At 42.4% G+C, this 14,997-nt stretch overlaps 1 protein-coding gene across 10 annotated transcripts in view; it reads left to right on the top strand.

Annotated features, from left to right (window-relative positions):
• The window catches only part of GREB1L (GREB1 like retinoic acid receptor coactivator), a 245,688-nt gene that overhangs the window by 179,364 nt on the left and 51,327 nt on the right, over positions 1 to 14,997 (top strand). For all 10 annotated transcript variants that reach the window (XR_003508479.1, XM_027526110.1, XM_027526109.1 and 7 more), the window contains 6 exons: positions 894 to 1,031; positions 2,593 to 2,778; positions 7,042 to 7,368; positions 8,507 to 8,635; positions 9,182 to 9,316; positions 11,928 to 12,125. Coding sequence is in view for 9 of the 10 variants with exons in the window: in XM_027526110.1 (XP_027381911.1) it covers positions 894 to 1,031; positions 2,593 to 2,778; positions 7,042 to 7,368; positions 8,507 to 8,635; positions 9,182 to 9,316; positions 11,928 to 12,125 (1,113 nt within the window). In the remaining variant the exon portion in view is untranslated. The remainder of the gene's footprint in view (positions 1 to 893; positions 1,032 to 2,592; positions 2,779 to 7,041; positions 7,369 to 8,506; positions 8,636 to 9,181; positions 9,317 to 11,927; positions 12,126 to 14,997) is intronic.

The raw sequence follows: 14,997 nt of genomic DNA, 5'->3' as shown, positions 1-14,997 counted from the left end.
TGTCCCCATCGTATCTGCCATCCGAACAAGCACATGAGCCATCATGAGAGATCTTGAGTCACCATCTGGCTTTGTTGTATCCCACAGTATCCATAAGCCATTCTTTACAGAGGGCATGATGCTACCAGCCCACCATCCCAGAGCATGACTGGACTTGCACTGCGAGTAGTGGTGTTAGATGTCTTCTCCTGTGATCTGGTTCCTTACATGACCTGTACTTACTATTTCTGAATTGAATGGTTCAGTCTGTGACTAGAATCCTGAAATCCAACTGATTCTTTCTCCCTTATAATACCCAACTGTGGCCATTTGATGCCTACAGTTAAAATGTTCAAATGCCCATCTACCTTGCTATATAAAACGCAGACAAATGTAAACATACCAATTCTAGGACATAAGGTTATTTAAAAATTTGTTTGTTTAAAAAGTAATTCTAAAGACTACGTAGAAATGATACCTACAAAAAGAATTGTGCCAACATGGTACTGTGATTGCCTCTAGGTATACTGACTAATGATGACTTTATCCCTATTCTCATTTTTCTATACTTTTCACATTTTCTGTAATGACTAGATATGCCTTGATAATCTACTGCAGGAAGAGATAAAATTCAAAACAGAATCCAAAATACTGTATATGGGAAAACAACTAAAAGGAAAAACTGCCAAAATGTTAAATAGCAGCCATCTCCAGACGATTTGATAATGGTTGATATGTTTGTTTGTTCCTCTCACTTCTTATTTTATACAGTAAGCATGAATATCTTTAATAAAACAGCCGTTAGACCTATAAAACTTGCATGTTAAAGGTAGTCACACTGTGTTGATTTCAACTGTATTTCATTTAGCCTTCCTATCTAATCCTTCTTGTCAAACAACTTTTTTTTTTTCCAGAGTCCCTTTTATCTACCCCAGTTCCACAGACCCCATTAACTGGAATTTTACAACCTCGACCCATTCCTGCAGGGGAAACTGTAATTGTTCCTGAAAATCTGCTGAGTAACTCAGGAGTTAGACCAGTTATCCTGATAGGTAAGAAAAGGAATTCCAAGTTGCCTGTGTCCCCTGGAATCTAGAAGGACTCCTCTATTTCCATGTGTCTTTATTCATGTATTTGTGAATGTATTCATGGATGCCTCTATTAATTCTTTCAGCTTTTATTGGTCAGTTCCTTCAAGCTATACTAAACAAGGGACTAGAAGTTAGGAAGAAGGCAGTCTTTCTGCCCACAAAGAGCACTGTTTAGTGGGGGGAGTCTAGAGTTCATAGCCAAGAACTCCAAGAGCTCAGAGGAGAGGGAGCTTAATTCTGCTTGGAGGGGTCTGAGAAGCCTTCTCAGAAGTCACCTTTGAGCTGGGGAAGTGAAGGGTGGGTGAAAGCAGACAAAGCTGGAGAGGGCTCATTTCAGTCAAAGGGAGCCAGGCTGCAGAGAAAAGGAACAAGCTGAGCTGGTGAAGAGGCCCATCTCAGGAGGACCAAGAGGCCCCAGAGCTGCAGATCTCAACCATGGGGAGTTGTAGGAGGGAGAGCCTTTCTAAGCTCTCGATAAGTGGAGGTGCCTTTCATACCCACATCAAGAGTCCCCTTGTTGCTGGGGGCGGAGCGGAGCGGGCGGGGGAGGTGCGGTGGCTAGCCGAGGCCAGCAGAAGACTGCTGACTTTACCCCCGGTACTAAACAGATAGGGTGTTTAAGCCCAGTGGATCTTTATGGTATGTCTATGTGAGGTGTTATCTGTTTCTTGCAGTTGGCTTGAGCCTACTGACATGGATAGTTTTGCTTTGAGCCCTATTCTTTATCAGGCTGCTCCCTGAACCTACAGGCACTGGGGGAAATCCAGTTGTTTAAATTCCATATAGTCAGGAAGTGCTTACTGAGCATTCGAGTTACATGCATGGTGCAGCTAAGCCTTGGAAGGATAAGTAAAACTTATCCTTTGGTGTCTGCCTTTTAGAAAGACTCATGGAGGGACTGTTCTCTCCACCAGACCATCAACACAGTGTGTATTTTCAACACATTTTGTACTATCTACTCCTAAGATGATTTGAGACTTTTATTGACATTCAGGAAGAGAACATAACAACAATAGCTAAGATAGCAAAAAGAGTAAGACCCTCCAAGTATTAATACTTGTGACTGGCAGAATATTGCTGTTGATCTATGAGTTTAGCTTAAACTTTTTAAAAGAAAACCTGAAGAAGTGAAGTAAGCATGTTATAGTAGTCTGTCTATTCTCTGACTTCTTATCTGATCAGGAATTTTATCTGAAAATATTTTATTCCTGCAGGTTTACAAAGGATACAGAGATGTTTTTGCAAACTTTCATCAATCCTCTCTGGCAGAGATATTAATTAGCATGTCCCTATATAATATAATTTGAGTATTTTGTTTCCTGTTCATCTAATTTAATAAAAGGGTAGCGTTTAGAGCGTTGGAGTGAATTCTCTAGGATTGATACATTTGAGTCATTTGTTTGGTAGCCATTCAGAGGTCAGGGAACTTTGGTAGGCATCGTGGATCCTAGTTGAGCAAATATACCTGGTTGGACCTCAGGAGGAAATGTTGAACTGTATTGACCTGCTTCTGTTGGGGCAGGCTATGGCACTTTACCCTATTTCTATGGAAATGTTGGTGACATTGTTGTCAGTCCTCTGCTGGTGAACTGCTACAAGATTCCACAGTTGGAAAACAAGGATTTGGAACAATTAGGGTTGACTGGCAGCCAACTCCTGAGCGTGGAAAACATGATTCTTCTGACAATACAGTATCTCGTACGGCTGGGTAAGCTATTTTCAATAATCATTTGATGGTGACGATTTTTATTCTGTTTTGTAACATACTTTTTTCCTTTCTTACCCACTTTCTCACCTTTATCCACTTCTTCCTTCTCCTTTTTCGCTTCTAACATTCTTTTTCTTCAACCCCACTCGCTATGACTTTTCCTCGTCCTTTCCTCCATTTCTTTCCTATTCATTTCCTTCTCTTTCCTACTTTTTTCTCCTCATTTCTCAGACCTAGCCTCCCTTGCTCCTCGCTTTACTTCTTCAGGTTCTAGCAGAGATAAATTGCTCCACCTAGCGTCCAGTCCCATGTTGGTCTAAGGTCTGCAAAGCAGTTGATGTTGGCAGACTGTCTGAGAGCTGTGCCATGGGTACCTCCCTTGGGGACTCAGGCCAAGCCACCTTTCTGAAAGTGCAGCTCCCATCTGGAATGCAAATGTAGTCATTGCCTTAGACAGTTATTTTCCGATTTTCCACTTGGCCTTTTTATCTTGTTTATCCACTGTCCCTACACGCTTTTTTTTTCTTCTGTAGCTTCATCCCTTTGATGTGGTGAACTCCCTGGAAGGTCTTCTGGGCTTTAGGGTAAAGGGATACGTAGGTCATGAACCCTTCACTTCCTTCCTCTATTTGATATCTCCTCCTGAGCCCCATGGCGGGTGTATGCATGTGCCCGGACAATACTGCAGTGGCTCCACAGCATTTACATTGCAATGTCCTTTATTTTGCAAACTGCAGTGGGCCATCTAATATGCAGCCTAATTATACACTCTTTCCATGACTTCAAACCACTGATTTACTTAGGAAAAATGTTTGAGGTGTAAAATTACACATTAAAAATTTTATCTGTGCTCTTGTGCATTTTTTTTAATGTTTTAAAGTACTTTGGTGCTAAATGATAAAAAGCCACGGGGCTAAACAATGTTACATGCTCACACACACGCACACACAAACTTCACCTTCAGCCTTGGAGCATCAGCTTGCAGCCTTGGCTGTACCTCTTCGTACCCCGAGAGCCCAAAGGCATGCCTTGACATAGGATCTGCCTTGACATGGGCTTTTGAAATTTGGTGAGGCTTCAGATATCTCATGAGCCACTTTCATGATAAATCTGGGACTTGCTAATCATTTTTATTAGCAGGTGGTAAAATTATAAAAAATCTCCTGGGTCTGACATTTGACATCATAATTTCAATTGATACATACTGACTTTCAACCATGTTTCAGGATGAAAAAAGAGCTTCAAGATGCATTCAGGATCAGTAAGACAAGACCACATGAAGTAATGCTATTATAGCAAACCAAACATATCAGTATAGCATTTTTTTCAATCTCAGCAACAATTTAAGCAAAGTCCAAGTTAATTAAATGAACTACATGGTCTAAACAAAACATCTTCCCTTAAATTACTAAAAGCTCTTTTCTTAAAAAATAGAACACTCTTTATTAGACAAAACTCTTCTCTGCCCTTCAGGATCAATTCAATCCAGAGTTTTACTTGCAACCAATTAATTATGTTTCTCAATGTCCAAAATAAATAGCTGTTTATTTTTCTTCATGTAAATTTTAAACATTGAGACGTCACTTCTCCTCAACGAACTCTTCTGGAGTCCTTTTTTTTTTTTGCCTTCAAAAATTTCAAAGAAGGCAGAAAGAAAATGTTCACATATTGTATAGATTATAAATAGACGTCCAAAAAAATAAATCCAGACTCCTAAGAGGACAGGGCTAATATTCAGATGGCTCAGTTACCTGAATGTAACAGAGAAGAAGAAAAGCAAGATTTTTCAGAAAGAATGGATCCTTCCACTACAGTCATTTTTAAAAAAATAAGTCTCAATTATTTCACAATCTGAAAGTCTTTTGAAGTAGATGATGAAATCAGCGAATCCAGAGTCTTGGAGGACCTTGAGTTGGTTGGACCCTTGTTCTTTCCTATTATGGCAGCTCTAGCTGAAAAGCCTTCAGCCCTGTTGTCTGGGCTGAGTAACTGGAGATCAGTACTTGAAGGGGGAAAAATGACCATAATCAAATGGAGAAAAGGCTCCTGCAATTTAGCTGTAAAGGCTAAAGATGAAGAAATGATGGGAGGTGATTGGAAACAAGGCAATTAAAAAAAAAAAGTCTCTTACTTCATTTAAACTTTAATACTTTTTCCTCCATTTCTCATTCCTAACAGTAATTCGATCAAAACTCTATAGAAGTGAATTTGAAGGCAACCAAGAATGCCATGAACGTGTTTGAGACTTTATTTTCCCAGAATGCCTTTGTGTTTGGGATTAATGATGCTGCCTGATAGAACATGTTAACTCCGTCGTGGTTTGGTGTGGGTCCTACAACATACCTGTTCACCAGCTTCTTCAGATGGCCTATGAGAAGCTGGTGGCAGGCAGAGCCACATGCTTTTTGCGCTGTGGTTTGTTCTGATGGGAGAAATCTTTAAAAAGACGACCACCTTCCCTTCTCCTCACACAGTCAATACAAGTCTATGCACTTTGAGCTCACTACTAAGTGTGTACTTAATGGCCGCGAACCGTGGTGCTAATTTGGTAAAGTTAAATGAAGACCAGAAACTTTGGTGGCTCCCAGGTGATAAGAAAGGTCTCCCCTAGTAAAGGATTGGGGAAGGCATGGACACATAAAGCCAGTGTAAACATTGCCAATTTTTTGCCCTCTTTCTATATACAGAAGAGAAAAATTTATGAGGACTTCATTCTTTTACTTCCCTCTGGCTCCAGCCAATCCTGGAAAATACTGTTTGTTTGTTTTTTTTCAAATTAAAATTGGTTTTTTGTTAACTTTTTATTTTGTATTGGGGTATAGCCAATTAACAATGTTGTGATAGTTTCACAGCACAATCAAATGATGGCAGCAAAGGGACTCGGCCATACATATACACGCATCCAAACTCCCCTCCCATCCAGGCTGTCACATAACATTGGGCAGAGTTCCCTGTGCTAGACAGTAGGTGTACTTGTGGTTATCCAAAATTGTTTATTTTTAAAACATATTTAAAAAGAAGAAACCTATAACATTTTATTTAATTTTGATTGTCCTAAACATTACTAAACTTTCACTTTCTTCCTTTCCCAGAGATGATGGGCAGGGTCAGGGAGGCCACTTAAATCCCTGTTAAAGGAAGGAGAGATTTCTGATTCATTCAGGTGCCTCGTTCCCATACAGAAGTCAGGTCCCTCCTCCCTGTATTTTTCTGCAAGGGGCTTTTGACTCTGGATTCCAAGGCAATTGCTTGATCTCAGATCACAGACACCGAGGGGTTCTAGATTCAAAGCTAAGTTCTGCACAGCCAAAGAAGGGGTTTTGGGTAGCAGCAGCGAACGTAGTCCTGCCAGTTTCAACTTAAACTTAAGTGTAAGAATTCATTTATGTCACTTGGATGCCAGACATTGATTGCTTATTTTGTCCTAAAGCCTGGTTGAGTTCCTAAAGAGAAACAAAATCCCCCTAATTCCAGGGTGGACGGATCAACCGTGAAAGCTTAGCCATAACCACAGTCAGAGAGGAGGGCCAAAGGCCATCTTTACCCCAGAACTCTGGGATAAATAACTCCCTGATGAGAACATTCTCTATCTGGGGAAAACGTGAAACTGCCTAAATATAAATTGGGAGTGAAAAATAACTTTCCTTGTGGACAGTATTCTCAAAATTTGGTACAGAGGCTATACATGCAAATGTTTTTCTAAACTATTTATGAATAAAATGAGAACTGCGTGAAGCCTGAAGCTGATTATACACACTAGTGGGTTAGCTTCTTGCTTCATTAGTCATTAACTATTTCCATAATGCCAAGTTTCATAAGTCAACAAAAACACTACCTTCAGTGTGCTGCAATCTATGGGGTTGCAAAGAGTCGAACACAGCATAGTGACTGAACAACAACAACAACAACATTATATAATAATATTTCTGATATTATTTTTAAAATTACCACCCTCAGTGACCATCTCCCAAGGCATACAGTGGAATTGATACTCTCTGAGCACGTCTTTTTTTAAAGATAACAGGAGCAGAAGTCTGCATTGTAAAAATATATACTGAGGCAGACAGAGAAGAGAGAAGGTAGTTTCACAATCAAAAATGATAAATAGGTGCAGTATATTTAAGGCCACTACAGAAAAAACAGCTTACTTGCCAGCCGGAATAGACAGCATACTGGTGTATTTGTGTGTGTATCTACGTGTCTCTCTTTTCTAGCTGTGATCTAAAAAAAAAAAAATTTTAGCTATAATTCTCTTCAATTTAGGTCCTGATCAGATACCTCTCAGGGAAGAATTTGAGCAAATTATGCTGAAAGCTATGCAGGAATTTACTCTGAGAGAGAGAGCCCTGCAGATGGGTGCGCAGTGCACACCAGTGTCACCAGGACAACTCCCCTGGCTGGCTAGATTAATTGCCAGCGTGTCTCAAGACTTGGTTCATGTGATTGTGACCCAGAACTCTTTGGCAGAGGGCATTTCAGAGACTTTGAGGACTCTCAGTGAAATGAGGCATTATCAAAAACTCCCGGATTATGTGGTAACCATTTGTGCTTCAAAAATCAGAGGAAATGAGTTTTGCGTGGTCGTATTAGGTGAGTAATTTTTAAAATCTATTCATTCAATCATCTGTCCATTTGAAAACTACTTGCTGAGTGTCTCAGGAATCCATGCAATTAATCTCTGATCAAGGGCCTCAGCTTGGGTTCTTCCTCCTAATTTTAACTTTTCCTTTGCTCCTCAGATCAGATTTTTTTGTAGCCTGTAGTTTGGCTAGCATCCCTGTCAGCTGGTGGTGGGAGCATTATTTCAAAGCACATCCTGGTAACAGATACCCTTGTCCCATGTCGCTTCTGTCCTTAAAAGGTTTTGGAAATGTTACCACTCTAGCATGTGATAAAGCCACTGCCACAGGTGGCCTAAGCCAGTTCATCGTTATCTGCCAGGAACTTAACTCATATATTCACCTCTTCGCCAGAGAGGGTATTTAATGCTGTAACATTGACCGTAAAGAAAACTTCAGAAAGTTGGTACATTACAAAATGCGTTTTTGTTTCTGGTGCTGATTTTCTATCAGATGCCATCCTGAGTTGCCATTTGGACTAAATTTTGCTTTTCTCCTCTCTGTGAATGGCTCTCACATCTTCCTAACAAAGGGGCCAAGCCTCCTTGATTTGACGAAAACCACCTGCCTATCTCTCTGTGATGTATGTATCTTTCAACAAGCTTCATCAGAAAGTATAACACCTTCATTTTTTCTAATTTTCATTTGTTAAAAAAACAACATAAGTTTACATTTTTTAAGACTGATATTCATAATAGCCATGCAGACAATTTTTTAAAGGTTTTTCACATCCCTCCCTTAGTCTTTAAACACATCCAAGGCATGTTTTCCCAGTTACAAACACATGTGCCTGTGTGCCAGGCTCCTCTGTCCACAGGATTCTCCATGCAAGAATACTGGAGTGGGTTGCCATGCACATAAGGGATGTTGTTTTTTTCCCTTAATCACCTAACTTTGTATTTGAAACTTCATTTCAAATGAAGTTTTGGAATCATCCTTTCAAATGCTGGGTAGTCACCAGCATTACCTTTGGATGTACCAGACTTTCCTTATCCAAGTCCCTCTAGGCACAGACTCTGGTTGCATTTTCAGTTCTGGCTGTTTTATTATAAATCGTGTCCCGGTGAGCATTTGTCCACTGGCACGTCATGTCTCCCTCTGTTCTGCAGGTCAGCACCAGTCCAGGGCTCTGGCAGAGAGCATGCTCACCACAAGTGAGTTTTTGAAAGAAATTAGTTATGAACTCATCACGGGAAAGGTCAGTTTCCTGGCATCGCATTTCAAAACCACATCGTTAGGTGAGTGGCTGTCGGATTCAGCAACGCTGCTGGGTCCCCAGCTGCATAATTTTCTGGATCTAAATCTTAGCCTGTCCATGACCTGAGAGTGGAGCTTAAGCTTGATGACTTATGTTCCCTCTTTTGGAATGGTTTCTGCTAAGCATTTTGCTCCTGACACAGCAGAGGGGTCTGGGCGCTAGGATGGGAGGCCTCAGCTCAGCCACTGCTTTGTCGTGTGACCTTGGGCAACACTGGGCCTTCCCAGACCTAATTTTCTAATCTGTCAAATGGAGACACAATGATCCCATCCTGCCTGCTCTGGGTATGACAGGGGCCGAGAGAGAATTATCAATAGTATGTGAGAGCCTGCAACCTGTAAGCATGATACAAATAAGTGTAGCTGTGGCTACGGGGATTCTGTTACGGGGGTGACTGAGTGTGAATTCTGATGTGAGAAGTGGGATGGCCGGCAGATCTCGACAGAAACCCAGCCTAGCTGCCTAACGTCTGATACAAACACGTCCTTCCTGGTGACTTCCTTACCTCCGCTTCATTTTGTAACAGGTGACGACCTAGACAAGCTGCTAGACAAAATGCAACAGAGACGAGGAGATAGTGTGGTGACCCCTTTCAACGGAGACCTTAACGAATACGTGTCGCCTCAGGAGGCTGCTGCTATGAGCCCCACGCAGAACCTGGGTAATGTCACCTCAGGCCAAAAGGAGGGAACCCCATCCTCGGGACAGATGTAGAAGCTGACTCGTTCTGAGGGTTCTGAGGTCTTGTCTTTCAGTCATGGACTGTGACAGGCCTTTCCTCATTATCTCCTCGAGAGGTCTGGCTCAAGTGAAAAACGCCTTACCCTGTGCGTGCATGCATGCTCCGTCATGTCCGATTCTTTGTGACCCCATGGACTGTAGCCCACCAGGCTCCTCTGTCCAGGATTTCCCAGGCAAGAATAGTGGAGTGGGTTGCCATTTCCTTCTCCCTTACCCTGTGGCCTGGGTCTGATGCCTTTGTTCTTAGTAAATGTCACCTAGAATTAAGTCAAAGATTTTTTTAAACACTACTTCTCTCTCTTTTGTTCTCCCTCACAACGTTCTGGGGTCCTTGGTGTACCTCCCTTAGTTCCACAGCTGGGCCCACCAGCTCTAGGTGTTCACACAGGGCTTTAGAGAACTGCCTGAAAGAATCTGGACAAAGTCTGGCCTGGGCCCCTGGCTCTCCACTCCCTGCACTTACCTTCCAATATGTAAAACACACATAATCTCAGAGCTTCCCTGATGGTGCTAGTGGTAAAGAACTTGCCTGCCAATGCAGGAGACATAAGAGGTGCAGGTTTGATCCCTGGGTTGGGAAGATTCCCTGGCAACCCACTCCAGTTATTCTTCCCTGGAGAATCCATGGACAAAGGAGCCTGGCGGGCTACGGTCCACAGGGTCAACAAAGAGTCGGACATGAGAATCGACTTAGCAAGCACACAGTCTCAGGGTTAGTGAGGCCTTCCTGGAAGCTGAGCAGAAACACCGACACCTCATGTGCCCTACAGCGGACTTGCAGGACGCCAAGGGGGACGGTCAGACCAGGGCGAGGAATTGCATCTCTAGCTTGGATTCCGTTAGGTTCAGATTCCTACCCCAAGTTCCTATTTGATAGGGACAGTGTCAAAAAGGACAGAACAAAGAACAGAAGAATGGATATGAAACAGATACATATGAGCAGCTGCTGACAGCTTTTTGGCTTCTATTAATACTTGGTGGGAATGCTTCCTTCAGGCATTAGGATGACCGCAATAGGAAAAGGAGCAGGGCTTGGCATCACCCCAGGCATAAAAATGAATTTGAAGGCAATAAAGATTTTTAACTCCTGGACGTTATATGGCAGTAAAGTAATCATCCACATGATCTAAAATGTATTATGTGAACCAAGTTAGAATTTTAAAATTCTCAGAATACTTACAGATTCCCACATTCACACCCTTGAGTCCCTGTTTAAGAAACATTGCCTAAAATACATAATAAATAAATAAGAGATTTTAATGATGAAAAAGAAAAGAAACACTGCTTAAACATATTTTTAGCTTTCATCCAACTTCAAAATTTGCTAAGTTCACTTCTACAAAGTTATGCCTCCTCTCTTAGTCCCCAGCTGTGTAACCTGTGAAATGAAAGATATAACAGTCTAACTATCCAAAGATGGGTTTTTTATTTTGATTGATTACCTTGGTAGGTCAAAAACTATGTGGGCTGTTTTAAAAGTTGCAGTTTGGGGTTTTTCTAGTGGGTCATCTCGGTCACTAGGGAGACCCACTCACTGTCAGGGTTCCGTGGTGGCTGGTGGTCACGTGACCACTGTCTCTGCCTGGGCTGTGTTGCAGCTTGGTTTTAGAATACATTCATTAGCACAGGTTAATTGGGCCCTTGTGTGTGCCGCTCAGACTTCCACATGTGTTCCTGATAAAAAGCAGTCCTTTCAAGGAGCATTAAATGTTTCCTGCTCAGGTGTTTAGCCAACTAACCCTATCTCTCATGTGTGTGTGTGAACGCATGCACGTATAAGAGATTGATCTCTTGGTTGTAACTTGTAATAAAAAGCTACTGGCATGTTTAAAGTATCTGGGCAATGTTTTTCTGATATGTCACCTGTTGAGCAGCCAGCTGGATGTGTCATGAATCAGGTCTCTTCAGATAGTACAGGCGTCAGCACCAGAGTTGACCAGACCTGCCAGGTCACACGCACTGGCAAAGTGGAGTTAAGTGGAAAGAAAGGTGAAGTTAGTGTCATGGGGAGGAGAATTTCAAACCATGTTGCAACTGACTTGCTGGAGAGACAGTGTTTACTGCAGTGCCATCCAGAAAAGCTCAAAGGAACTCAGCAAGATTATGGTTATGGCATTGCCTCTGTTCAGGGTCTGGGCTTGGGCACCTGACCTGTGCTGACAGTCGTAAAGAAACCAGGAAGCTTGTCCCCTTTCCAGAGATGAGTCCTGGCTCCAGCTGCAAGGATGTGGTCTGTGGGCCTTGTTTCTGGGCAAGGGAGGGGTGCTGAGCTCATACTTTGTGAGACGATCAATTTTACAATAATATATTTGTGAAATTGCCACATTCACTCTTGAGCACATCCTTTCAGCTGAGTTGTTAGGGAAAGTGGATGATCTGTTAAAAGTTAATAGAGAGAGAGGGTAGGAAATGAAGGTTCTTGGTGACAGAGCATCACTTTACACTGGGTGTATTACTTGTCCCTGTATAGATTCATAGAGGCCATCACAGAAGTGAATTAATCGTGTTCTTATGACTTTTTCACATTTTAGATTTAGGGAATGAGACCTTCCAGATTTATCAGCCGCAGCTCACAGTTGCCAGAAAACTCTTGTCCCAGGTGTGTGCTATCGCAGACAGCGGCAGCCAGAGCCTGGACCTTGGCCACTTCAGCAAAGTGGACTTCATCATCATTGTCCCAAGGTCAGAAGTCCTGGTGCAACAAACTCTTCAACGGATTCGACAATCAGGTAAGGTGGAGCTTTCAAGGAGGGCCCTACCTAGATCCAGTCTTGGATTCACTCTGCTTTTTCCTTTGGCTTAATCCAAGTGTGTTTAGGGCACTTCCATCCTTTTGTTTACAGTACTAAATATCACAGGAGTACTTTAAATATTACTTCAAATTCATGTGTAAGTATGTCCTCAAAGTACTCTGACCTGTTCCTCCTAGGTCAAGGGTAAACTGATGTGCATGTTTGCCCGATTCTGTTAAATCTGTGATATCATCAGTGACCTGGAAGCTGGCCACTCATTTATGAAGAGAAATTCCCTCAGGGCAGAGATAACCCTGCTTGGGATGGTGGGATCTGAGCTACCTGAACTCTTTCTATGGCTCAGTGAGTCACATTCTCACAGGAGGACTTTTATTATACATTTAGCACACTACCAGCATGTTTTCAACCTAGAAACCAGAATGCCACTCCCCATGTCAGCAATGAGAAATCTCATTTTAAAAATTCAAAGTTAGAATTTCTCCTAATGACCTTAAGAGGTCATCTCCTAAGAGAATAAGCTGAGAAGGGAAAAAAAATGTAAAAAGGTAAGGAGCAAATATTTTAGTAGTCTGTGGTAAATAACATCCCTCTCAAACATCAAATTTTGTTAGAATTAAAAGAAGCAATAAGGAATTTAGAAAATTGAGACTGCTGGAAAATGCCTGCTTTTGTTAACTTTAGGTTTGCAAAGGAAATTATAAATGTCAAGTTGCTTCTGAGTACCTTAGCTGAGGGCAAACACACACAAACACACTCAGAGATTTTTAAGTGGAGGATAAATCTTTTTGCCAAAGTAAAAAAATTTATTTTCTATATATTTGGAAACAGATGCTAATGCTAGGTCACTTCAGTCGTGTCCGACTCTGTGCGACCCCATAGATGGCAGCCCACCAGGCTCCGCCGTCCCTGGGATTCTCCAGGCAAGAACACTGGAGTGGGTTGCCATTTCCTTCTCCAATGCATGAAAGTGAAAAGTGAAAGTGAAGTTGCTCAGTCGTGTCCGACTCTGTGCGACCCCATGGACTGCAGACTACAGGCTTCTCCGTCCATGGAATTTTCCAGGCAGGAGTACTGGAGTGGGTTGCCATTGCCTTGGATGGGAAGCAGGAAAATTCAGAAGAGCTTGAAATACTCTGCACCTGTCGTTTACTACACCTTAAACTTTACTGTACATGCAGAGCACCTGGGGACCTTGTTATTAATAAAACGCACATTCCTGGGACTTCCCTGGTGGTCCAGTGATTAGCAGTTTGGCTTCCAATGCAAGGGGTGTGGGTTCGATCCCTGGTCCGACAGGAGCTAGGATCCTATATGCCTTGTGGCCAAAACCCCAAAACATAAAACAGAAGCAATATTGTAACAAGTTCAATGAAGACTTTAAAAAATGTTCCTCATAAAAAAAAAATTCATTAAAAAAAATAAAGCACATTCCCTTCTTCAGAACTGGGTTGGCTTCCAGCAAGCTCCCAGGGGAGACCAGACGGCTCATCAGAGGAGCACCCTTTGATGAGTACAGCCCTCTGTGAAATCTTTCGTTGCTAGTTCCATGGGCCAGATGAGCCAGCTAACCATAGCCTTTTCCCCCTTTAACATCTCTTAGTGGCTGTGCCTGAGACATGAAAGGTCTGTCCATGCCTTCTGGAGACCCAAGCACCCGATTAATAGTGCAATCTTCGCTTTAGCCTCTAAAATTTTGATTGACAGGTTACACCACAGTCAGTTGGAAATATTGACTTGTAAGTGAATTGGCCAGAGATAGTCAGACGCCTTCTCTCTCAGCTCTTCCAGAAGGAGTGAGTTCTAGGCATCCTCCAGTACTGACCATTCTGCATTTTTCTCTCTGCCCACTTCCACTCAGGGAAGCAGAAGGGCTTTCATCACACCAGGCATGAACCAGATTTTGGTTACTTCTTGTGGAGTTTCCACTTCCTTACCGTGGAGGGAGCACCTTCTCTTATAGGTGTTTTCCTTGTACCAAGTGCCATTCGTGGCCTTGCTGAGTTTGTTATCCAATAGCTCAGTCATACGCCGGCCAGGGTATCCGAGCACCTGTTTCAGGAGGTGAAGTCATCTCTGGTCAGCGGTCGGACTCCCCTGCCCCGAGCCTTTTCCTCAGATAACCTCTTGATGACCTGCACTCTCACCTTTCTTAATCAGTGAGTGAAAGTCGCTCAGTCATGTCCGACTCTTTGCCACCCCATGTAATATACAGCCCATGGAATTCTCCAGGCCAGATTACTGAAGTGGGTAGCCTTTCCCTTCTCCAGGGGATATGCCCAACCCAGGGATCAAACCCAGGTCTCCCGCATTGCGGGAGGATTCTTTACCAGCTGAGCCACACGGGAAGCCCTAGAATACTGGAGTGGGTAGCCTGTCCCTTCTCTAGTGGATCTTCCTGACCCAGGAATCGAACCAGGGTCTCCTGCCTTGCAGGCGGATTCTTTACCAACTGAGCTGATCAGTGTAAGACCCTAAATAAAACCCTGCACATTTGACAGCTAGAGAAATTTCATTGGCCCTTCCTTTCCCCTTCTCAATGCCCTTGGATTCTTCCAAAGTGAGTATTTTGAGATTATCATTCCTCTGAAAGGTACTGGAATTTGACTAGTTACAGTAGCTTAGAATTAAAGAGAATCAGTGCTATAGACAGATTCAGAAAATACAAGGCAAAGCACATTTTTAAAAGTATTCACATCTGGCCTTGGCATGTATACTGAAAATATTTGCTACAGAAACAATCACTTCCAGACACTTTTAAATAACTGTACTCATTTTTATTATAGAAAAAAGTTATTTTTTTAACTTTGAAAAATAAAAGTAGGAAGTTGTAAGCACTTATTATCCTGCC

This window comes from Bos indicus x Bos taurus, chromosome 24 (assembly GCF_003369695.1).
Source record: "Bos indicus x Bos taurus breed Angus x Brahman F1 hybrid chromosome 24, Bos_hybrid_MaternalHap_v2.0, whole genome shotgun sequence".
In the NCBI taxonomy this organism is placed as follows: domain Eukaryota; kingdom Metazoa; phylum Chordata; class Mammalia; order Artiodactyla; family Bovidae; genus Bos; species Bos indicus x Bos taurus.
This window is presented reverse-complemented; position numbering and strand designations above follow the sequence as displayed.